Source organism: Myxocyprinus asiaticus, chromosome 14, assembly GCF_019703515.2.
Source record: "Myxocyprinus asiaticus isolate MX2 ecotype Aquarium Trade chromosome 14, UBuf_Myxa_2, whole genome shotgun sequence".
NCBI lineage: Eukaryota > Metazoa > Chordata > Actinopteri > Cypriniformes > Catostomidae > Myxocyprinus > Myxocyprinus asiaticus.
Window position 1 is genome coordinate 5,966,631 of NC_059357.1, and position 24,055 is coordinate 5,990,685.

The following is a 24,055-nucleotide window of genomic DNA, read 5'->3' on the forward strand; positions in this document are numbered from 1 at the left end:
CTAAATTTGTTTTGAAAGTATTTCTAAATTATAGGCCTACTGCTAAGAAATATGAGCCTAACAAAAATTGTTATGTATGTGCACACATGTCCATCTCAAGAGCAAATCCGTATCCATTGTTTCCTGAACCAGTTGGCGATATGTGAACGACGTTGCATCCTGAGTCACATACCCGCACCAAGGTCAAGTTGCTGGTGGTGTATCGTTTCAAAAGGGGCGATGAGTTGCCCGAATATAACTGTAATGACTAGACAAGGCATAGGGGTAGAGACTCAAGGTTATAGGAAAGTTTGGCCTTACTCAAGACAAAAATGTAAAACCTGTTATCATTTGCGCAAAGGGATACAATTCTTGGGAATTATATAGGGTTGCAAGGATATCCATAATGTAACTTGTGAACCAACCATTTAAATGATAGACCATTTGGCTAGCGGGGTCAATCAATTACTCAATTATTATTGGTTGTGCTGACAGACAGCCTACCCGGCATTACCAGAATCTTGGAAAGGTACTTTAGTCAAACTTAGAGCAAGAATTAGAGTAGGGTATGTGGAGACAGTGCGAAAGAGAAAGGCCTTAGAATGACAAAAGGATGATACTTGGTGTAGATATGATATAGCCGAAATCTTGCTAGAACATCACGCGATTGAACGATCGTCCCAATTTTGGAAGGCTTTCCTATTCCATAATGCAGTTACCGAATTGATTAATTGAATTAACAGAATCCATTACGAACTGTATAATTTTGCGAACAACACTAAATTGGCTATAACCCTTCTGAAAACGGAAGGTTTATCTCTGACAAATGACTCTTGAAAACCGAATTGTATTAGATGGAATTTTAGCTGAAGAAGGAGGTGTGTGGGTAAAAGATTTAAAAGAATGTTGCATGTTTGTTCCAGCGTATGATGCTGATGGATGCAAAATATCTAGAGTGTTGGAGGATATGAAAAAGGTGCAAGATAACTTGTGGCAGGATGTACAGGTTAAAAAACTCAGTGAGTCATGGGATTGGTTAAAGAAGTTCTCTCATGATATGTTTGGTAATGTACTTGGACCGATATTGAAGTTTTTGATGCCAGTATTGCTAACTTTCTTTATTGCAGGAACTGTAATCATGTGTGCTGTAAAATGTATTCATACATGATATGTACGTTAATGATAAATGAGACCATGAAGAGTAGTGAGGGACAGTATGTGCTGTTAGATCCTGTAGCCATGAAGAATGATTCTGAAAGTTGGATTGAACAAGAACCGGAGGTTGTGTATGATGAAGTGTATGAGAGTATGCTTGGACTGGGAGAATGGGGAATAAACGTAGAGATTGTTTAAGATTAATCGATAAATTGACAATTGTTGTTAAAATGATCGAAGCGGGGAATGTGATTGATAATTTTGGGTTGAATAAAATGGATAACTGAGGATGGGGCAAAGAATGGTAGGTGCAAATCAGTACAAGTCAGTACACGTCAGGGCAAGTGGGATTTTTGAGGGGAACTAGAAAGCAGAACCTGGACATTATTAAAAACCATGTACTGGAACATGCAGCTAAAATAACGGGAATATATTTCATCGTATTCTTTTCTGTAACTATTTTTTATCATGTTAATTTCTTTCCAGATTGCTAAAATGATTCCAACTAAAGTATATACAATCAGAATAAAGTATAAAGAATCAGGAGAGATTATGTAAACCAGCCTATATAAACTGTGTTCTAACTTTTCTCCGGGGTTCCACAGCTGTGACTGACGGGACCCGGCCGCATACTAATATATGAGCAAAGCAGAAACTGGAGTCTGGGTGAATTATTATGCTGTAGCATAAGTGTAGATATATGAGATAGGTATTAGGGTGAAATTACTAGCGTGTAGTGACAGAATACAAGATTCTCGGATTGCGTGAGTATTGTCTGTGGGCAGGCCGCTGCAAACCTCTCAAGCGGATGCTGAGTTGTAATGCACTGAGGAAGGTACCAGTGAGCTGGAAACTAGGAGACCAGCAGGGTAGTATTTAGAGTATTTAGAATTTCCATGACACACCTTTTTACTGTCTCTGACGACTGTCATATTTCTCCCACAGTGGCATTCGCAACCTGGTCAAATAAGCATGTTACAAAAACAAAATTTTTGCAAAAATGATTTTTATGTGGCCTGATGTATGTAACACAGCAATTTTCTGGTAGAATGAACACTAGAAGCACTAAAACAACAATTACATTTATCCCCTTTCACTCAAATCATGAGTAAAACGGCAAATTATCAGTTCATAAACACTTACTTTTCACTCTGTTCATATTATGACATATAAACACTTTTACTATAGTGCATGACTCGTTTTAACATTTGCATTACATAACCAACTACATTAACCAGCTTGTTTTTAACAACTGACTATCAACCGACAGCCTGAATGTCAATACAGTACAATACTGTACATTCTATATATATATATATATATATATATATACTTTTTTTATATATTTTAATTTTTAATTTTTATTGAATAATGTGTATCTATATAGTAAAAAAAAAACCAACAACAACAAAAAAAACAGCGTATTGTATACTGTACAGTGTATGTTATTATTTGTATATTGTTGAGTGTAATTATGTGTATAACAGATGTTTAAATTGTGTTGTGTTAATTTGATGTTATTGTAAATTGGTATATGTCTCATCACTGTCACGACTGCTATGTTGATCGGAACTGCACCCAAGAATTTCACACACCATTGCACTTGTGTTTATGGCTGTGTGACAATAAAGTGATTTGATTTGATTTGATTGATTTGTTTAAGTGTGATCAAATTGTATGGTAGCTCAACTGATAGAGTGTTGCATATGCGATACAAAGGAATGGGGTTTCTGATGGAGGGAACGAGATGTTCTGTCGATGTAGTGACACTAGGGGTCACTCTTGGGAGCCCGAGACACCTCTGGTCTTTGATAAAAGGCCAATGAAAATTGGCGAGTGATATTTGCATGCCACTCCCCCGGACATACGGGTATAAATGGAGCTGGTATGCAACCACTCATTCAGGTTTTATGCTGAGGAGACGATATAAGGTCTGGCCATTTCAGCGGGTAGTTCAGCGTTGTGGCAGGAGGGACACAACATCTCGTTCCCTCCATCAGGGAACGGAGGTTACACAAGTAACCATGATGTTCCCTATCTGTCACTCACTCGACGTTGTGTCGATGTAGTGACACTAGGGGTCCCTATACGAAACGCCACAATTGGCTGAACTGTGTTACGTGAACTGGCGGAGTGTGGTGGGCAGACTACTGTGTGCCTCATAGCCAGCACACCAGGTCGACACGTAATCTCCCCCAACAAAGTTATGAGTGTCGAATGGCCCTTTTTGGGGACAAGTTGACTACCCAAAAGATAGAGACAGGCTTAACCCAGTCGTGGCCTCTTTTCCCCTTCTTTTTTTCCACTCCCTAAAAAAGAAGGGGGATTATCCGACTGGGCCGCCAGGTCTAGTTGGGGGGTGTCCCTCCCAAGGGGAAGACACCGCGGAGACCACACCTCGCCCAAAGAGAGGGGGGGATATTTAAGTGGAAAAATACGTCACATGGTCTTTCCAACCATGTGGAGAGTCTTCAAGGTAGATCCCGCCCAATGGGGGAGGAGTTACTACAAACATGGAGACTGGGGCAGAGGGGCTCTGCCCAAGGAAGACACAGTTTGCCAACAGGGAAACGAATTAGCAGAAGATATATATCTCATGGGGTTAGCCTTACAGGGAACCGCCACATGCGGAGCACCTACCCCAGAACAGGACTCAGTACAGTTTAGTTCGCACGTGTACTGGGCCGGTAGCGAGTCTCTCCGAAAACTCGACTGCCACAGGGCTCGGAGGAAGTCAACCAGGGAACAAAGTTTGTGAACACTACTGGGAATTAATGGCGCATGTCTTCAGCTCCAAGAGAGGTAGAAGGCGCTATGTGCAAGCGATACACCCGGCCAGCTATCCCGGGCTTATCCGCTTGTGTTGCGTGCCACTACCTGAGACGAAACCGGTTCCACCCGGAGGTTGTAGAACCTTGCACAGGTGTTGGGTGTTGCCCAGCCCGCTGCTCTGCAAATGTCTGTTAGAGAGGCACCTCTGGCCAGGACCCAGGGAGCCGCTACACCCCTGATAGAGTGGGCTTGTAGCCCTATCGGGGGCGGCATGTCCTGGGTGACATATGCCATAGTTATGGCGTCAATGAGCCAGTGGGTGATCCTCTGCTTGGAGACAGCGCTTCCTTTCCACTGTGCACCAAAGCAGACAAAGAGCTGCTCAGAGATTCTAAAGCTCTGTGTGCGATCCATATAGATGCGTAAAGCGCGCACCGGACACAGCAACGACAGGGCTGGGTCTGCCTCCTCCTGGGGCAGCGCTTGCAGGTTCACCACCTGGTCCCTAAAAGGGGTGGTGGGAACTTTGGGCACATAGCCCGGTCGGGGTCTCAGGATCATGTGAGAGTAGCCCGGACCGAACTCCAGGCACGTTTCGCTGACAGAGAACACTTGTAGCTCACCTACCCTCTTGATGGAAGTGAGCGCAGTCAGGAGGGCAGTCTTCAAGGAGAGTGCCTTAAGCTCGGCTGACTGCAAAGGCTCAAAGGGGGCTCTCTGTAGACCCCGAAGAACTACAGAGAGGTCCCATGAGGGAACAAGGCGCGGTCTGGAGGGATTCAGCCCCCTGGCGCCTCTTAGGAACCTGATGATGAGGTCGTGCTTCCCTAAGGACTTACCGTCGACTGCATCGTGGTGTGCTGCTATGGCGGCAACGTACACCTTCAAGGTGGAAGGGGACAACCTCCCTTCCAACCTCTCCTGCAGGAAGGAAAGAACTGATCCAACTGCGCATCTCTGGGGGTCTTCCTGACGGGAAGAACACCACTTAGCGAACAGACGGCACTTAAAGGCATACAGGCGCCTCATAGAGGGGGCCCTAGCCTGAGTGATCATGTCTACCACTGCAGGTGGTAGACCGCTTAGGTCTTCCGTGTCCCGTCCAAGGGCCAGACATGGAGATTCCAGAGGGGGCTGTCGCGAGGAGCGTGAGGTCCGAGAACCACATCTGGACGAGCCAGTAGGGTGCTACCAGGATGACCTGCTCCTCTTCCTCCCTGACCTTGCACAGGGTCTGTGCAAGTAGGCTCACTGGGGCAAAACGCATATTTGCGCATGCCAGGGGGCCAGCTGTGTGCCAGCGTGTTTATGCTGAGGGGGTCTCGGTCAGGGCGTACCAGAGCGGGCAGTGGGGAGGATTCTTGGGAGGTGAACAGGTGCACCTGTGCCTGTCGAATCGACTCCAAGTCAGCTGGACCACCTGAGGGTGGAGTCTCCACTCTCCCCTGAGGGTAACCTGTCATGACAGCGCGTCCGCTGTAGTGTTGAGGTTGCCCGGGATGTGAGTGGCTTGCAGTGACTTGAAGTGATGCTGACTCCAGAGGAGGAGACGGCGGGCGAGTTGTGACATACAACGAGAGCGCAGACCGCCTTGGTGGTTGACATATGCTACCGTTGTCGTACTGTCTGAACTAACACGTGCTTGCCCTGGATCAACGGCCGAAACCTCCGCAGAGCGAGCAGACAACAAATCGAGGCTGTTGATGTGCCAATGCAGTCGCGGACCCGTCCAGAGGCTAGCGGCTGCGTGCCCATTGCAAACAGCGCCTCAGCCCATTTTGGAGGTGTCTGTTGTGACCATGACATGCCTGGAGACCAGTTCTAAAGGAACACCTGCTCATAGAAACGAGAGGTCGGTTCAAGGGCTGAAAAGACGGTGACAGACCGGCGTGATGGCCACGCAATGTGTCCCGAGGACGCCATATGCCCCAGGAGCCTCTGAAAATGTTTCAGTGGAACCGCTGTTCTCTGTTTGAACGCCTTCAAACAGGCCAGCACCGACTGGGCACGCTCGTTCGTAAGGCGCGCCGTCAAGGAGACTGAGTCCAACTCCAATCCGAGAAAAGAGATGCTCCGAACTGGGAGGAGCTTGCTCTTTTCCCAGTTGACCCGAAGCCCTAGTCGGCTGAGGTGTGAGAGCACCGGGTCCCTGTGTGCGCACAACATGTCTCGAGAGTGAGCTAGGATTAGCCAGTTGTCGAGATAGTTGAGAATGCGAATGCCCACCTCCCTTGACGGGGCAAGGGCAGCCTCTGCGATCTTCGTAAAGACGCGAGGAGACAGGGACAGGCCGAAAGGGAGGACTTTGTACTGATACGCCTTGCCCTCGAACGCGAACCGCAGGAAGGGTCTATGTCGAGGAAGGATCGAGACGTGGAAGTACGCATCCTTCAGGTCTACCGCCACGAACCAGTCTTGATGCCGGAAGCTCGCCAGAATTCGTTTTTGCGTCAGCATCTTGAACGGGAGTCTGTGTAAAGCCTAGTTCAGTACTCACAGGTCCAAGATTGGCCACAACCCACTGCCTTTGTTCGGTATGATGAGGTAGGGGCTGAAAAACCCCTTCTTCATCTCGGCTGGAGGGACAGGTTCTATCGCGCCCTTCCGTAGGAGGGTAGCGATCTCCGCGCAAGGTAGCAGCGTTTTCGTCCTTCACCAAGGTGAAATGGACACCGCTGAACCTGGGCGGACGCCCGGCGATGTGAATCATGTAGCCGAGTCGGACGGTCCGGATCAGCCCTCACGATGGATTGGAAAGCGCAAGCCATGTGTCCAAGTTCCGTGCGTCTGCTTCCTGAGGTGGGCTCCATGCCGGGGCCGGACCGAAGGGGCGTGCTGCGGTGGAGCCGGTGCAGTCACTGCAGGGGGACGCCCTTGTCGATGAGTAGACGGGGTGCGGGATCTTGAGCCGCGCCGTCACCGAGCGCAGTACCTACATCAATCCCGGGTCGGAACTACCCTCGTGCAGTTCCTTTAGTGCCTTGGCGGACTTGCAGGAGAGCCATGGCGTGCAGGGTGGAGGCGGCTTGTCCAGCGGCACCGTTGGCATTGGCCGTCAGAGACGACGTAAACCTACAGGCCTTGGATGGGGGCTTTGGGCACCCGTGCCAGGTGGCGGCGCTCTGCGGGCATAGGTGCACCGCGAGCGCCTTTATCCACTGGGGGATTGCCGAATAGCCCTTGGCCGCCCCACCATCGAGGGTAGTGAGGGCGGGGAAGCTGAAAAGATCGGGACCGGGCAGTAAAAAGTGCCTCCTGCGACCTTGTCAGCTCTTCATGCACTTCTGGGAAGAAAGGAATGGGGGTGGGGCGTGTCTGTGAGCGGCGCCGCGAGCCCAGGAACCAATCACCGAGCCGCGAGGGTTCAGGGAGAGCAGAGGGTTCCACTCTAGCCGACGCTTGCGGCTGCCCGGGAAAGCATGTCATCATCTCCGTGTCAGCCTGTGACTGGGCCATCGTCCCCGAAGGGATGAGCCCAGTTGAGGCTTCCGACTGGACGAGCCCGCTCTCCGATGCTGCACTCGAGAGCTTATCACTTTCGCGGGCTCCGAATAAGAGGTCGAACTTGCCATGAGACGAGCCGGCGGACTCATCCGGAAGCCCGATCGGGGCAGATGAACATGCTGGGGAATGGGAGGTCCGCGGGGGGATACCCGGCGGAGGCGGTCCCATTGGGGTCCCCAAATCGCCCTCAGTGCTAGCTGCACTGTTCTCATACCCGTGGGTAAAAGGACCGAGGCGGGGAGCCTCTGGGGTGGCGTGCTTTCTAACAAAGGCGTGCCACGACCGCAACATTGCCATGGACATGTCCTCGCAATGAGAACATGACCATCCATGAACGCTGTCTCCGCATGAGCAGTGCCCAGACACGAAAGACAGTGATCGTGAGAAGCGAGAGATAACGAGCGCAACCAGGAATAACACACAATCGGAAAAGCATCTTTAGAAAGACGTGTCTTTAAAAAGATGTTCCGTGTGTGCGCTCTTTTAGAGAAATATACTCTTTTAGAGAAATATACTCTTTTATTTCTGCCGAAGCGCCCAGGGGCGTTCTCTGCAGTGCACCAGTGCAGAGGGGGGAGAAGCCGCTGAAATGCGCCGTCAGATCCAGCAGAGGTAAATGAACAGTTGTGGGAATTCAGCTCAGTGAGCATGACCGTTCGGCTCCGAAGAGAAAATCTGAATGTGTTGCGTCAATGAGCCACTGGGTGATCCTCTGCTTGGAGACAGCGCTTCCTTTCCACTGTGCACCAAAGCAGACAAAGAGCTGCTCAGAGATTCTAAAGCTCTGTGTGCGATCCATATAGATGCGTAAAGCGCGCACCGGACACAGCAACGACAGGGCTGGGTCTGCCTCCTCCTGGGGCAGCGCTTGCAGGTTCACTACCCAAAAGATAGAGACAGGCTGTGGTTGCAGCTCCTTTTATACCCGTATGTCCTGGGGAGTGGCATGCAAATACCACTCGCCAATTTTCATTGGCATTTTATCATAGACCAGAGGTGTCTCGGGCTCCCAAGAGTGACCCCTAGTGTCACTACATCGACACAACATCAAGTAAGTGACAGATAGGGAACAGTAGAGCTGCTCGAAATAAAAGTTGCCCACTAAAACTGCGGGAATGAGAGAGTTTCTAGTTACTTGCTGCTAGTCTATCATGATACAATTTTTTTTTTTCGACAGCACTAAGATCTAAAAGCACTCGAAGAGAAATGCAATCGTGATCAGAGGAAAGAGAAATTCATTTGTAACTCTGATAAGTGCAGTCCTTTTTTTGTACTCTTCCACTTATGCTCCATTTTTCGAGCTGCTCTCTTTAGAACATGAGTATGATCATTGTACCGCGGTGCAGGTCTTTTCTCTTTAACTTTCTTTAATCGAAGGTGGGTGACACTGTCTAGAGTTCTAGAGAAGACTGTATCTACATCGATGAGCCAAAACATTATGACCACTCACATGTGAAGCGAATAAGGTTGATCATCTCCTAACAATGCCACATATTAATGTCTGGGTAGATTAGATGGTAAGCAAACTATCAGTTCTTGTAATCAATGTGTTGAATGCAGGAGAAATGGGCAGGAGTAAAGACATGAGCGACTTTGACAAGGGCAAAATTTTTATGGCCAGATGACTGAGTCAGAACATCTCTGAAACGGCAAGGCTTGTGGGGTGCTCCCGTCAGTAGTGGTGAGTACCTACCGACAGTGGTCCGAGGAGGGACAAACCACAAAACGGCGACAGGGTGTTGGGCACCCAAGTCTTATCGATGCGTGAGTGCAACAAAGGCTATCCCGTCTGGTCCGAACCGACAGAAGGTCTACTGTGGCACAAGTAACAGAAAATTTTAATGATGCTTACTGGAGGAATGTGTCACAAAACACAGTGCATTGCACCCTGCTGCATGTGTGGCCGGCAATTCATGTGTACATCAATTTGACACGTGCCACCTACCTAAACATCGTTGCAGTCCAGATACACCCCTTCATGGCAATGGAATTCCCTTATGGCAGTGGCCACTTTCAACAGGATAATGCACCATTCCACACTGCACACATTGTTCGGCTACAGACCTTTTTCACACTCCGGGTTTTGGAATGCGGAAGTAAAGGTTTGCAGGGTAAACTTTGACAGCGATGAATGGAAGTGAATGGGAGACCACAGCAAATATTATTTTCACTTACCCCATTTGCTCCAAGACCAAAAGAAAAAAATCCACTATTATGTTTGAATGACTTTCCAGAAGAGGAAATTAATAGAGAGCGGTATTTAAAAAATGTATAATATCAAAAAAATTGTGAGATTTACACCGCTAAATAAGGTGGAAACGCATCATCACAGTCTGTGAAAAGGTCTATGTTTTGAGGAACATGATGAAGAGTTCAAGGTGTTGCCCTGGCCACCAAATTCCCCAGATCTCAATCCGATTGAGCATCTGTGGGATGTGCTGGACCAACAAGTCCGATCGACGGTAGCTCCACCTCGCAACTTACAGGACTTAGATCTGCTGCTAATGTCTTGGTGCCAGATACCACAGGACACCTTCAGGGGTTTTGTAGAGTCCATGCCTCGACAGGTCGGCGCTGTTTCGGTGAAACACAGAGGACCAACAGCATATTAGGCAGGTGGTCAATGCTTTGGCTCATCAGTGTATATTTTCTGTGACTACATCAAGTTATTCTGAACTTTTTGGTTTACTAAGTATTTGAGACAAATTTGGAAGATTATTAATGAAGCTATCTTTAATGGTCAAAAGAAAAGTTCTACCTGATCGATAAAGCAGTGTAGATTGAGTGACCTTAGCTAAACACAGAATACAAAAGACGAGGTAATGATCTGAGATGTTATCGATCTGCGGCAGAATTGCTATATTATCAACATCAGTGTCCATATGTCCATAATCTCCGTATGACAGAATTAAATCTATCATATGATTATGGCAATGAGTTGGTCCTGTCACATTTTGTCTGACCCAAACAGAGTTGAGAATATCAATAAATGCTAATCCCAGTGTATAATTTTCATTACCTATGTGAATGTTGAAGTCATCAACAATTAAAGCTCTATCCACAGTAACTACTATATCTGTTAGAAAATCAGCAAATTCTCTAAGGAAATCAGATTATGGCCAGGTTGGCCTATATACTGTAGCAAGAGCAAAAGATGATAGAGATTTTTTATTTATATCTGACTATGTCACATTAAGCATTATCACTTCAAAAGAATGAAACGTAAATCCTGACACCAAAAACATCACTGTAAACTACTAGAGCATTGTTACAGTAAACATTAGCCATTCTTAATGTTTTTAGCTCATTGCTACATGGTTGCTAACTGGCCCAAGTCAAAAGAGCCCACCTCCAAGTCTGGCCCCTAGATTTGGCGAGGTTCCTTCAATGCAAGCATTTTTTCACCTGTTTATTCATCCGTCAGGCTCTGTAACGACTCAATGATCTGAGGACCAGTTCATGTCCATAGCACAAACACTATGGGACAAGTTACGAGAAAAGTGTTATAACTAGGATACAGACAGAAAGAAAGAAAGAAAGAAAGAGACTGACAGACAGACAGACAGACAGACAGATAGATAGATAGATAGATAGATAGATAGATAGAGATGAGAGTTGTGGTTTGGTTTCTGTTCCTTTTCAGCTTTGAGGTTTTAACCAATGTGTGAGGAACGAAAGCTGTTCACTAGTTTCTATTTTTTTCGTTCCATAAAGTTATAAATACTGCTTCTACCACCATTACAAGAATAAAGCCATGAAAACCTTGTTTCAGTTTCCTAATGCATTATACAAACCAGAATATTACCTCATATGAACAAATCAATAACATTTAAATCATATATATTTCTTAGGATAAAAAAAAAAAAACATTGTCACACTGTGTGATAAAGAGACACATAAATGTCTGCTGAAAAATGTGCATGCAAGTCATTGTGACACTTTTTCTGCAAACATTACAATAGTACTGTATAATAATCTGCATTATCAAGATTTTCAGTTATACAAAATTTTGTGTCGTTCATGTGTCATTATATCACTAAAGATCTGACTCTAGGCTTCATCTTGTTGTACAGGAAGTCTTAAGGCTTTAACACTGCCTGTGTTTTTAACGGTCTGTCATTAGTAGATCAGTATGGAGCTCAGTCCACTTCCTCTTGTGCTCTGTGAGTATTGCTTCATTTGTATTTATTTGTGTGAATATCCTTTATTGTTATATCATAGTTATGAAAACGATCGAGTGATTCAGTGTTCCTGTATTTCCTCCACAAAAATCTTTCATGTGGTTCTCAGTTTCAGATCTTCAGTCCATGATTTATAAGTAAAATATGTAAGTGTGAGAAATGAAGTGTGTGGTTAGTTCTGTGTGCGAAACAGAAATAGCAGGTGAATGAGGGAAGTTGTTGTATTTGTTCAGTCATTCTTTTTTGTGCTTTTAGTAAAGATGTGTGTCGAATCAGTTTCTTAGTTAATTCTGTTTTGCAGAATTGCCATTGTAGATTTTCACCAGCAGTTAGTTTGAGTGTATATAGTCCTCTACTTGTGATGTGAAACTCAGAGGTCCAGACTGTTAGCTTGATGCCAGAACACTGTTCCCAAAACAGCTGGACAGAAACATTTCTCTGCTATGATAAATATTTGGGTGGTAGTGCTAAACATTTTGTTGAATTACTAAATTATTATTATTGTTACAGTATGTTTTTTTTTTTTTTTTTTTTTTTTTTTTTACAAATTTTGCACAGGTTGAACAAATAGTGATTTAATCTATGAAGTCAGTCCTTCTTGACTAAATTCATGTATTAACATGAATTATAAAGTTTAAAAGTGTAAAAGTGCATGTCCATGTAATTCTACTGATCACACAGCTAAAATCATCAGCTGCTGTTCTTACTCCTTTCAAAAAATCTGTTATGTTTATTATTAATCCAGTTGTATATTGTAAGTAATATATATATTAATATGAACTAACCCGGGAAGGTGAATTTTACAGAAAACACAGACCCTTAAACTGAAACCCAATCAGAACAGATCAGCTAAACATTTACACTCAATATAAAATAATATCAATATAAATGTTATTATAATGTTGCTCTTGACAAATTTAAAGAGCTTGAATTGATGGTGTAATTATGGTTAGTTTTATATTGTACATACTCTATATAGTAAATGAATAGTTTATCAGCTCTATGTTTACACTGTAATAAACTTTTTTCTTTGTACTTTTTCAGTGCTGATTTCAAACATCCATTCTGGACACACTGAAGGTGATTCAATCTGATTCATGTATTTCATCATATTTTTACAATATGTGTGATTATAAACTAACTGTAACAAACCAGCTGAGAAAATTAGCGTTATGAAAAAATCTGCATGTAAAAATTTCAATTTCTTCCGAAATACAGTCACTTCAGATAACTTGTTATAAAGCAACAGACACACAAAATAAATCTAACATTTAGTCTACTTTAGATTTACCAAAATATTTCAATGTTTCTGTCAATTTGTCTAACCTCTTCAAACAGAAATTAGTTCAAAACTCTTACTGATTATTTTAAGAGACATGATCTATAGTGAAACAAAACACATTGAATCTTAAGACAAAATGTAGAATGATTTTATAAAATATATTCTTTTTATGATAGTAAGCGATTTGCGGTATTTTCTGTTAATTTGGCCAAAAAAAGTTCAGTGAAATTTACATTTATGTGTGTAGTTAAAGTCATAAACGTTGGCTACCAGACATACAGTTTTCCATCTATTGACAATCATAATAATGATGAAGATAATGATAATAATAACAATAATACATATTTCTGAAAACACAAATAATTCATTAATTTCATTTCCTATTACTCTGAACAAGTTGCAGTGAATAGTGGACACAACTTCCTTCAATGCTGATTTCGCACAGATTTTGTAAACATGTAACTGTGTTCATCCAGTAAATACAGCACATTATTTTACACTATTTTCAGTGTGAATTGTTATCATTGCACAGAAAGACCAAAAGTCAAAGTAATTGTACAGCCTGATGAATGTGTGTTCAGAGGAGAGACAGTCAATCTCAGATGTGACATACAGGAGGGAGGAGATATTTAATCCATGATTTCTTTCTTAAAGCATTTTAAGAGGTTAGGTTTATACATTACTGTGTGCACTAGACTAAAGCCCCTAGTAAATATAGCTGCTATGTAATTTTGTGTTCACTGGAGTCAGAGCCAAGATAATTTACCAGAGGGGGCATGTGAAATTTCAAAGGTGGCACAGATTTGCCACTTTACTATAAAGTTTAACGTTGCTGAAAATTACGGCTCGGCGGCCATCTTTGGAACACTCCCAGGGAGCTATTTTTCTATGTAAACAAACGGCATGCCAGTGCAGCTCCTATCTACTTGAATGGGGAAAGACCGAAATCTCCAGAACGGTTGGTCAAGATTACGATCAAAGAACATATTTCAAATCAGCTGTAAAATCTGACTACACTGGTATCATAAATTGTGCTTCTTTTCCTCAGATTACTCTAAAAAACGAAATTTTCCCGTCTTGTAAAGCTAATGCACATGCGTGTTCTCGAGTTGATTGACAGGCGATGTCTGTATCTAAAAGGTGATTGGCTCTTTTACCTGAAGGCAGGACTTCCTTTCTACATCTGTTGACCGTTGGTGACTGTTGGGCATTCCAATTTCTCCCTTTTCATAGAAGTGACCCGTCTCTGCTAAAGAGTCTCTGGGCTTGCAAACCACACAAACCTAAACACCTCCTAAAGCAGAGTGCATGATATATGTTCACTTCCTGGTAACTGTTGTGAAGCAGAGGCTGCAGCCAGAAGACACTTCTTTATCCCTTGCCTGTTACATGTGTCTGAAATTGTGGCATGTCAGCACTTTAAAATATGCCAAAAATATACATAATTAACAAAAAGCGATTTTTTATCTATTTATTTATTTATTTTTATTTATAAATATCTAATGAAATGATCCTCTGGGGTCCGTGTAACGCGTTACAGTTAATTTTTCAGACCATACCAATCTAAATGCAAAAATAGAAAAACGGTTTGAAACTTTCATTTTTTTCCAGTTACATTAAGAATGGATAATTTATCTTTTCTCTCATTTTCTTCCATTTTACTTTTTCTTAATTGTGACTTCAGAAATTAATTTTGGAATAATTTACTCATAAAAACATTTCTATTTTAAATTTATGTATAAGTTTTTGGAATGATAGCGTAAAATTCGGTGCTCTTTAACACAATATTGGCTGACTGGACTGACTAACGGGTACATGGCAGTTATAAGAATACAATTATGTAATTCCCAGAAACAAATATCGTACAAGGATAGATGGACCTGGTAAATTGCAAGTAAACTCTGTATAAATGCCTTATAAGAAAAGATTAATAACCCTAAATTTAAAAGGAAATGAAAAGCAATCCAGAAGTCACCATTGTTTATTGCAAGTATGCTTTGTAAATAAACTTGATGCAAGTGATACAAGTGGCAGGAGGACTGACATATCATGTGATCCATCAGTGCCAGCTTCTGCCAGCCAGTGAGAGATCAAACTCCCATCAACCACTGCGAGGAGAGAACAACGTAAAGCCGAAACATTTATGCTTGCACGACCCACTTAAAATGTAGAGATAGATTGGCGCCAAGTTTGGCACGCGAATGGTTTGTCCACTCTCTTGCTATTGCCCGCGTGCCAACCCCTCCGCGTGGCAAAGGTGGCACGTGTGCCTTTGGTTGTTGATCCCTGGCAAGCCTTGTAAACTCCTCAATGTATATGCATTCCGTTCTCTAACCCACACCCCTGCGATAATGGAACAGCCCACAGCACAAATTGCAAGAAAAAAATAAATAAATGAAAAATAGAAAATTGCTGATGAGTCAATTATTCAAAAAATCATTTCTGAAGTTGCAATTTAGAAGTAATAAAATTGAAGAAAAGGAGAGAAAAGGACATTTATCAAATGAAAAATGAAAGTTTCTATTTTTGCATTTGGATTGGTATGATCTGAAAAATTAACAGTAAAGTGTTACACGGACCCTCTGTAGAGCACACTACAAAAACATGCTTATATTTCAGATTTACACACTTCAATTTCATAACAAAATTCCATGAAATTTAATTGAGTAATCTTAAATCAAATTAAATGAATAAAACCTCAATATATTTAAATATTATTCATGTAATTTTTATAAAACGTAATACATTTCAATTTGATAGAATTTTGTTTGTTTAAGTGAATGAAATTATATCCATTTATCAACCTAAATAATGTTTAAGACAACTTCACTTATTTTCATTAACAAAACACAGCAAAGGGTAGTAAACCGCTGTAATAATTTCCTTCTTTGAGCCTCTGAGCTCTGACTGAATTACATGGCAGAAAACATTTTTCTAATTAAAAAGAGAGCAATCAATTGGCCAGACAGTGTCACTGTCCCCACCTTTCACCTGAAATGTTCAATTACTCACTACAAATACTTTAAGGATTAATTTTCTTTCTTTAATTTATTTTACAATTTAGTTATAATAAAACACTTTTAAGATAATAACTAAATTATAAAAATGTATTCAAATACAACATTTTGACAGAGGGGGCACTGCCTATTTTTGTATTAACAGCTCCATATCCTTCACATGATCTATTTCCAATCAATCATGTGGTCATAAGACATTTATAATCTCAGCAAGAAAGCACAATTTGATATTGTAAAATGGAATTCGCAGAGATCTACAGCTCCACTACAGACTATCCATCAATCATATGAGTGTTAAGATTCTTCGGGTTCTTACTTTCTTTGTGAAATAAAAAGATGCACTGAGGATTTACCGGTGAGATCACAAGATCTTCTCTTGGAAAAACTTTTCCTATTCATGCTCTCATTGATTTTATATTAACAGAAATTCCCAAACCAACTCAGACTGTGAAGCCACAGAGTTCAGTGTTCACTGGAGACACAATTACTCTGAACTGTGAGGTGGATCAGTCAACAGAATGGGAGTTTCTATGGACAAAAGATTCAGACTTTGAATTATTTGAAGCTTCAGGAACTAAAACAATCAGTTCTGTGAAAGTCTCTGATGGAGGACAGTATAAGTGCAGAGCACGAAGAAGAGAAAACATACATGTTCTCACAGATTACAGTGAACCATTAACAGTGACAGTAGAGGGTAAGTATTTTTCCTTACATAACGTACTGTTCTGAGAACACAATATACAGTAGGGTTTACAATGAAGTAACTGTGTTCTAATAAATACAGCAAATTATTTACATAAATTTCACTGTGAATCGTCTTTGAACAGAAAGACCAAAAGCCAAAGTGATCGTACAGCCTCATGAACGTGTGCTCGTTGGAGAGACAGTCACTCTCAGATGTGACATACAGGAGGGAGGAGACACGAGCTGGCAGTACAGCTGGTATAAAGATGATTCAGTCATTGAATATAAACTACAGGAATACACAATCAATTCTGTTACTGAGTCTAACGCAGGTAAATACAGATGTAATAGAAAAGAGATTGGAGGATCACGATACTCACACAGCAGTGATGAAGTTACACTAAGAGTATTGGGTGAGTGAGTTCATCTGTGTTCATCCTCATTTACATCATCAGTGTGCAGAAATATTCAATACATGATGACAGAATATTTTTCTAAGAGCATTACGAGAGGTCAGGTTTATGCATTGTGTACTGGAGAGACAGTGACTCTGAAGTGTGAGATAGAGTCTCATTACAGTAACTGGAGATATCAGTGGTATAAAAACAGCACTGCAGTGTCTGAGTCTGAGCGTTACACTGTAAACAGAGACACTCTCACTATCAGAGGAGATACTGAATCTGATCAGGATCTGTACTGGTGTAGAGGAGAGAGAGATGAAAGACCATCAAGATCACTCTCTACATTTGTTACTCTCACTAGTGTCTCTGCAAATCTGCAAACTAGGAAATGAAGACAAAATCAACCAATTTATATGTGATTATCATAATCATTATGTAAAAGGTCACTTGTATTAACATTTTCTTTACAGAGTTCTGATTCAATGTAAACAGGTCACAGTGATGAGTTTAATAACCTCCTGTTATCGTTTCTCTAGTGAACTCTTCAGCACATGAATGTTTCTTATTCTCCTGCAGGATTGAAGCCAAAACCTGAACTCAAATCAAATCCTGAAGGAGCTGCACTGACAGGAAACACAGTGACTCTGACCTGTCACATGGATCAGTCGACTGGATGGCAGTTTTACTGGTACCAACACACACAGAAACATCAGAAAAACACAACAGACAAAAACTCCTACACAGTGAACATTGATTCAGTGTCTGATGGAGGTCAGTACTGGTGTAGAGCTGGAAGAGGAAATCCAGTTTACTACACACACTACAGTGATGCACTGTGGGTAAATGTTACAGGTGAGAGAGAAAATGTATTTTAAGATGTCATTAGTTGATGCCATGCAAGTCAATTTAATTTAAAATTCAGATAAAACATTCAAATGTACCTAATATTGTTGAGAATTTTTGTCCAAAATGTTAATCATTTAGTGATTCAGTTGTTTTTATGTTATGTTGTTTGAGTCAAAAATATCATAATAAGTTGTCTTTATACAGACCAACCTAAAACTATTTTGACTGTAAAGCCTGAAAATCAGCTGTTCAGTGGAGAAACTGTCACTCTCAGATGTGACATACAGGGTGGAGGAGACACTGAGTGGACATACAGCTGGACTGTAGAGAATACCAACTACAGGAATAAATACATTGTCAGTGAATACAAGAAGCAAGAGTATAAAATCAGCAGTGTTGAACACACACACAGTGGTAAATACACCTGTAGAGGAAAGACAAGAGGCGGACAAAACTCAGAGATCAGTGATGCTGTTACACTGACTGTGTCAAGTGAGTTTATATGTTTATTCATTATAGGAAGTATAAACAGCAGTTTTCACATTAATGTTAATGCAAATATTTAATGTTATTAATACAATACAGTATGATTTTATTTTAGATAAAGCCCAAGCAGTGTTAAGTGTTTCTCCACAGAAGTGGCTGACAGAAGGAGACTCAGTGACTCTGATCTGTGAGGTTTACGGCTCCTCTACAGGATGGACTTTCAGCTGGTACAGAGATGATAATGAGTTCAATTATAAACACCTGTCAGACAGCAGCAGAGGAGCTGGAGGAAACTACACTGTCAGTTCTGCTGCTGTAAATCACACAGGAGTTTATGCGTGCAGAGGAGAGAGAGGAGAACAAGTGTATTACACAGAGGACAGCAACACACAGCCACTATGGGTCACTGGTGAGTTAAAACACTGTGTATTCATTTAGGAGTTAAAACAGCGTGAATTAGACAGTAAAAGTTTATGTGTGTGTGTGAGGAACATTTCCAAATTCAAGCTGTGATGTGTTTCTCAGGTGTCTCTCCTTCAGTTTCTCTGATCATCAGTCCCAACAGAACTCAACATTTCACATCTGACTCTCTCACTCTGAGCTGTGAGGATCAGAGTAACTCTACTGGATGGACAGTGAGAAGATACACAGACATTGAAAACATGGAAGATTGTTCATTATTATCATTATCATCATCATCATCATCATCATACTGGGGATCACAAACAGGATCTACATGTAGAATCAGTTCCGTCTACACATCACACACTGGAGTGTACTGGTGTTACTCTGAATCTGGAGACAACAGTAATGCTGTTAATATCACAGTACACAGTGAGTCTACAACTATTGTATTTATTGATTTTATTGGTGGTTTACAATCAATGCGTAAAGCAGGTTGATATAATAAGTGCAGAAAGCATTAGATACAATTCAGTAACTGCAATAATTAGGAGACACTTTTATCATTACTCATACCTGGAGTTAATAATTTATACAAACCCCTAAAACTAAGTCTTATACTTTGATGTGTAACTCATACTCTGCATTGATGGTGCTACAGACATGAATCATGGTGTCCGGCTTCTTGAGGAGAGGCGTTCTATTACTGTGCTAAGTGGTCAGACTCATGATTACGTATCAGACAATAAAATGGGCAATGAAAGACATAAATTGAAGGAAACACATCTAGGGACCAGAATAGAGACTTGAAGTTTGGCTCTTTTGATTTGGGCCAAAAAGCAACCACCTAGCAGCCTAGAACACCATAGCAACCTCCTAGCAATTTGTAGCATCCACGCATAACATCCGACTAACAACATCCTGGCAACACCCTAACATTTGTGACAGGAAGTTTTTACTGTTTAAGCACTGCTCACATTCTCTTTGGAAAATTTTAAAATCAAGTTGATGTACTTTTATTACTTCTAGTAAGTGCACATTTCCTCTGTTCTGTAGATGGTGATGTGATTCTGGAGAGTCCTGTTCATCCTGTGACTGAAGGAGATTCTCTGACTCTACGCTGTTTATATCGATATAAAAACCCATCAGTCCTCACAGCTGATTTCTATAAAGATGGATCCCTCCTCCAGAAGCAGACTACTGGAGAGATGATCATCCCTACTGTCTCAAAGTCACATGAAGGTTTCTACTACTGTAAACACACAGAGAGAGGAGAGTCACCCAAGAGCTGGATCTCAGTCAGAGGTGGGAGTCAATGGAGTCTACTGTAACTGTGAGGTGATTTATTTTCTATAACTTCATATGCACTCATTCAGATATACTGCATGATGATGTGTTTGTGTGTGTGTCTTTTTTTTAATGTCACATTCAGAAGTTCAGATTTCTGTCCTTAACATGTTGAGTTCTCTACTGGCAGCTTGTCCATATCTGCTATTGACCGTCATAATGGTTTTTAAATGCTGCAGAGTGAGAGGTAAAACATCTGTCTCTTTCCCTCTGTGTATCTTTTTCCCTACAAATACAAATACACAACACTATATTGTGGGGAGACTGGGGTTAGTTGTGTGGCCACCTAGTCTGGTAGAGCTGGGTACCTGCATGAGCGGGACATAGGGACATGTATTTAAAAGTAGGAAGTGTTTGTGGCTACTGACTTCCTGTTTGGGTCATGACGCAAATGCTATCACAGTAGCAGCAGAGCGTGTGTGTGTGTGCGGTGTGCATTAAGGTTTTGCCATCTCAGGTAGGTTTTTTTAATTTATTTTTTTATTTGAATTTTCAGGTTTGTGATTTACCTCAAAGACATCTGCTGAATATCTAATTGATATCAGAGAGGAAACAACTTATAGACATTGCAGATGAGCAAACAACCTAAAAAATATCCAAAGATTGTTTTTGTCTGTATTTCAGAAGACCAATGCCAGTATGCAGTAAGAGAGGAAGAATCTTCTATCTGAATCTGTTGTGACAATAAGCTCTCTGAATACGCTTAAGCCAGTCAAGCTGTGCATTAAGCAGGAGCATGTCATCACACAAGTACTGCCCTTATCTGGACCAAACCATTTGTGCATCCCTTTTGCCATAGCACCATGAGGACACCCCATAGACACTTTATTTTTCAAATATAATAGCCTAATTATGTTCTGTTTTACTCATTTACGGAGTTATTTAAAATAAAACCCCTGTCCGAGGTCTGATGTCACTCCCACTTTGTTTAAAAAAGGTTTGTAAGGTTTTTCTTAAATTACTGTTCTTACCATATTCTTTAAGATTTCAGCATTGATAACATAAGTAAAAGTATTAAATGTCTTTATTATGTTCTACTTTTGAATGCTTCACTTGTTTGTAATATAATGCAAAACCTAAAGATTAGACAAATTAGACACTCCCTAGAAGTGTCCATCCAGCCAAAATGACTCAAAGGGCACACCGCAGAATGTTCAGTGAGGTAAAAAGGAACCCTAGAGTAACAGCTAAAGACTTGAAGGAATCATTGGATATGGTTAACATCTCTGTTCACGAGTCTACTATATGGAAAATATTAAATGATGGGGCAGTGGTGGCTCAGCGGTTAAGGCTCTGGGTTACTGATCAAAAGGTTGGGGGTTCAAGCCCCAGCACTGCCAAGATACCACTGCTGGGCCCTTGAGCAAGGCCCTTGATCCTATCTGCTCCAGGGGTGCTGTATCATGGCTGACCCTGCACTCTGACCCCAGCTTAGCTGGGATATGTGAAAAAAAAAATAATTTCACTGTATATGTATAATGTGTGATAAATTAAAAAAAAAAAAAAAAACAGGTATTGTGTCCATGGCAGGAAGCCACTGCTTTCCAACAAAAATATTGCTGTGCACCTGAAGTTTGCCAAAGACCACCTTGACACTCCACAATGCTACTGGTTGTGTTTTGAAATGTTTTTTAAAATATTTTGTGGACTGATAAAATTAAGGTTGAATTGTTTGGGAAGAACATGCAGCACTATGTAAGGGTACCAAAAACCAACATGAAAACATCATCCCAACGGTGAAGTACGGTGGAGGGAGCATCATGATTTCAGGGCCTGGACTGCTTGCCATCATCCAGGGAAAAATGAATTCCCAAGTTTATCAAGATATACTACAGGATAATGTCAGACTTGCTGTGTGTCAGCTGAAGCTCAGTAGAAGTTGGGTGATGCAGCTGGACAATGACCCTAAACATCGAAGTAGATATAAAATAAAGTTAAAATAAAAAACAATATACTTGTGACTTTGATGAAGATGAGAAATGAAAGATTTCAAAGGATTTGCATACTTTTCTTGCCCCTGTATATCTCCTGACTTGTATTCCTGCAATTCTCTGAAAATTTTCATATTTTACAACTGTTCATATATCTCATTTTAAATAAAGAGCTGGTGCCTTATTAGGCTTTTAAAAATGAGTTGGTGCTTTATTAACAATTCTTGCAGCATTGAACTATTTTACTTTCAACATTTGTGGTTCCATAAACCAAACCACAGGCTCTCCACTTTACTGCTGAACAGGCTGTGAATGAAGCGTACAGTCTTCCGACTAATAACCACTAAATGCTCTTCTTGAATGTCTATAAAGGATTTATTTTTTTCCAGTCTTCACCTAAAACATTCAACTTTTAGTCTCACTTGTCAATATAAGTGCATGAGATTTTTTTGCTCATTTTATTATCTGCCAGGCTAAATTAGGAGGTCGGATCACTTCTGAAACATAAGCTTGATCAGAAATCCATAGCACACTACATGTCCAGAGCAGTTAGGTACTCTGTGTAATACTGAGAGTATAATTGTTGAACAGTTCAGACCAAAATACATTCTCAGTCTGCATATATGCAAAACATGCAAACCAAGATCTGAAATTCACTGGTGTGAGCTTCACTTCACACTGTGGTTAAAGATGTGTCATGATATCACCATCACCTGGAAATTCTTAGTAATGCAAATTACTTTTAAGTTCAGTCAGGAAACTCTGCATGGCACGAACTGTTACAAGTCCTCCTTATGCAATCTCTAGAAGCCGATCAACTTGTATTCACCCATTATGTCTAACATTTACATTTGCCACACCTCAGTCAGTTTGTTGTAATGTTCATATGTTAATTTTTTTTATAAATAAATATTCAAGTGAAGCGGGTGTCTGTGTTCACGCCAATGGAATGTACATATTTGTGCAAATATATGGATACACAAGGGCTCTTGGTATATGAATATTAAACTATGATCAGTGGCAAACACACTCTCAGAGGCCTGAGAGAATATAGATAGACTGAGCTGATAGTTGTGTTTTGTTTTCTGCTCTCTTTCAGCTCTATATGATATTAAACAGTGTAAGAGGGATGAGAGTTTGTTTCTTATTTAGTTTTCATAAAGTTATGAATAGTGCTAATACCACCATTACAGTACAGAGCAATATCAAAACATTGTTTCATTTTCCTAATGCCATAAATACAAACTAGTCATAACAAGAAATGCAAGCTTTTTAAATAAATTTTATGCATTTTTAAGGACTAACACATCTCATGCTGACAAAACAACACAGAACAAACACTTGCATTTAAGTAATTGTAACTTTTTTTATGAAAATGTTACACCAAAAATATTTATAAGCATTGTCAAAATGCAAAAAGTTTTTTTTTTAAACATATTGTAAATTTGTATGTCTGGCCTCTTTTTTGACATTTGTTCCTTAATACATTTTGTTATACGGAAAGATCATTGTATTAGCAACATACAATAAAAAATGATGCTATTTATTTTCTTAATGCATGTTCCTGGTCTTATCATGAGTGAATCATCAGTGCACTATCTGTCTGGTAATAACTGTCTGGTTTGTTTCAGCTACGAAATCGAACATCAGAAGACTTCAAAGGACAGTTCGGACTGCTGAGCGGATTATTGGTTGCCCCCTGCCCTCCCTTCAAAGAGTGAGGAAAAGGGCTGGAAAATCTGGACCCCACTCACCAGCCCACTACCTTTTTAAACTGTTGCCTTGTGGCCGGCGCTACAGAGCACTGAGCACCAGAACCGTCAGGCACAGGAACATTTTTTCCCTCATCTCATGAACAGTTAAAACTGCCCCATTGAGCAATAATTATGTGCAATAGTCAAGTCGTCAAGTCATTTTTATTTGTATAGCGCCTTTCATAACACACATCGTTTCAAAGCAGCTTTACAGAAAATCATGCATTAACAGAAAATGAAACTGTAATATCTATAAAGTCTTAGTCATCATTGTGTAGTTTGATTAAATACTTCCAGAATGAGGAATACACAGC

General features: G+C 41.2%; 1 protein-coding gene across 9 annotated transcripts; it reads left to right on the forward strand.

Annotated features, from left to right (window-relative positions):
• Positions 1 to 11,521: 11,521 nt before the first annotated feature.
• Positions 11,522 to 22,186, forward strand: LOC127451869 (Fc receptor-like protein 4). Of its 9 annotated transcripts, none has more exons than XR_007899162.1 (11): positions 11,522 to 11,573; positions 12,636 to 12,671; positions 16,315 to 16,584; positions 16,718 to 16,987; positions 17,552 to 17,827; positions 18,026 to 18,313; positions 18,423 to 18,716; positions 18,833 to 19,141; positions 19,766 to 20,047; positions 20,187 to 20,243; positions 20,553 to 22,186. XR_007899162.1 is itself a non-coding variant. In XM_051716889.1 (11 exons), exons 1-11 carry the CDS (start codon positions 11,543 to 11,545, stop codon positions 20,558 to 20,560), a joined length of 2,133 nt encoding a protein of 710 aa, XP_051572849.1. In that variant the 5' UTR covers positions 11,522 to 11,542; the 3' UTR covers positions 20,561 to 22,186. The 9 variants fall into 9 exon arrangements, 7 of the variants coding, with proteins under 7 accessions (XP_051572849.1, XP_051572847.1, XP_051572848.1 ...); XR_007899161.1 differs by having other exon boundaries at positions 20,681 to 22,186; XM_051716889.1 differs by having other exon boundaries at positions 19,766 to 20,014; positions 20,142 to 20,243.
• The last annotated feature ends 1,869 nt before the right edge of the window (positions 22,187 to 24,055 follow it).

What these genes read in the sequence shown, in the direction of transcription:
- LOC127451869 (XM_051716885.1), top strand. Translation starts at nt 11,543, where the DNA reads ATGGAGCTCAGTCCACTTCCTCTTGTGCTCT. An exon ending in AGTTACACTAAGAGTATTGG is followed by an intron (nt 16,988 to 17,551) that starts GTGAGTGAGTTC and finishes ATTCTCCTGCAG; the next exon opens with GATTGAAGCCAAAACCTGAA. An exon ending in GAGCTGGATCTCAGTCAGAG is followed by an intron (nt 20,015 to 20,141) that starts GTGGGAGTCAAT and finishes TGTCACATTCAG; the next exon opens with AAGTTCAGATTTCTGTCCTT.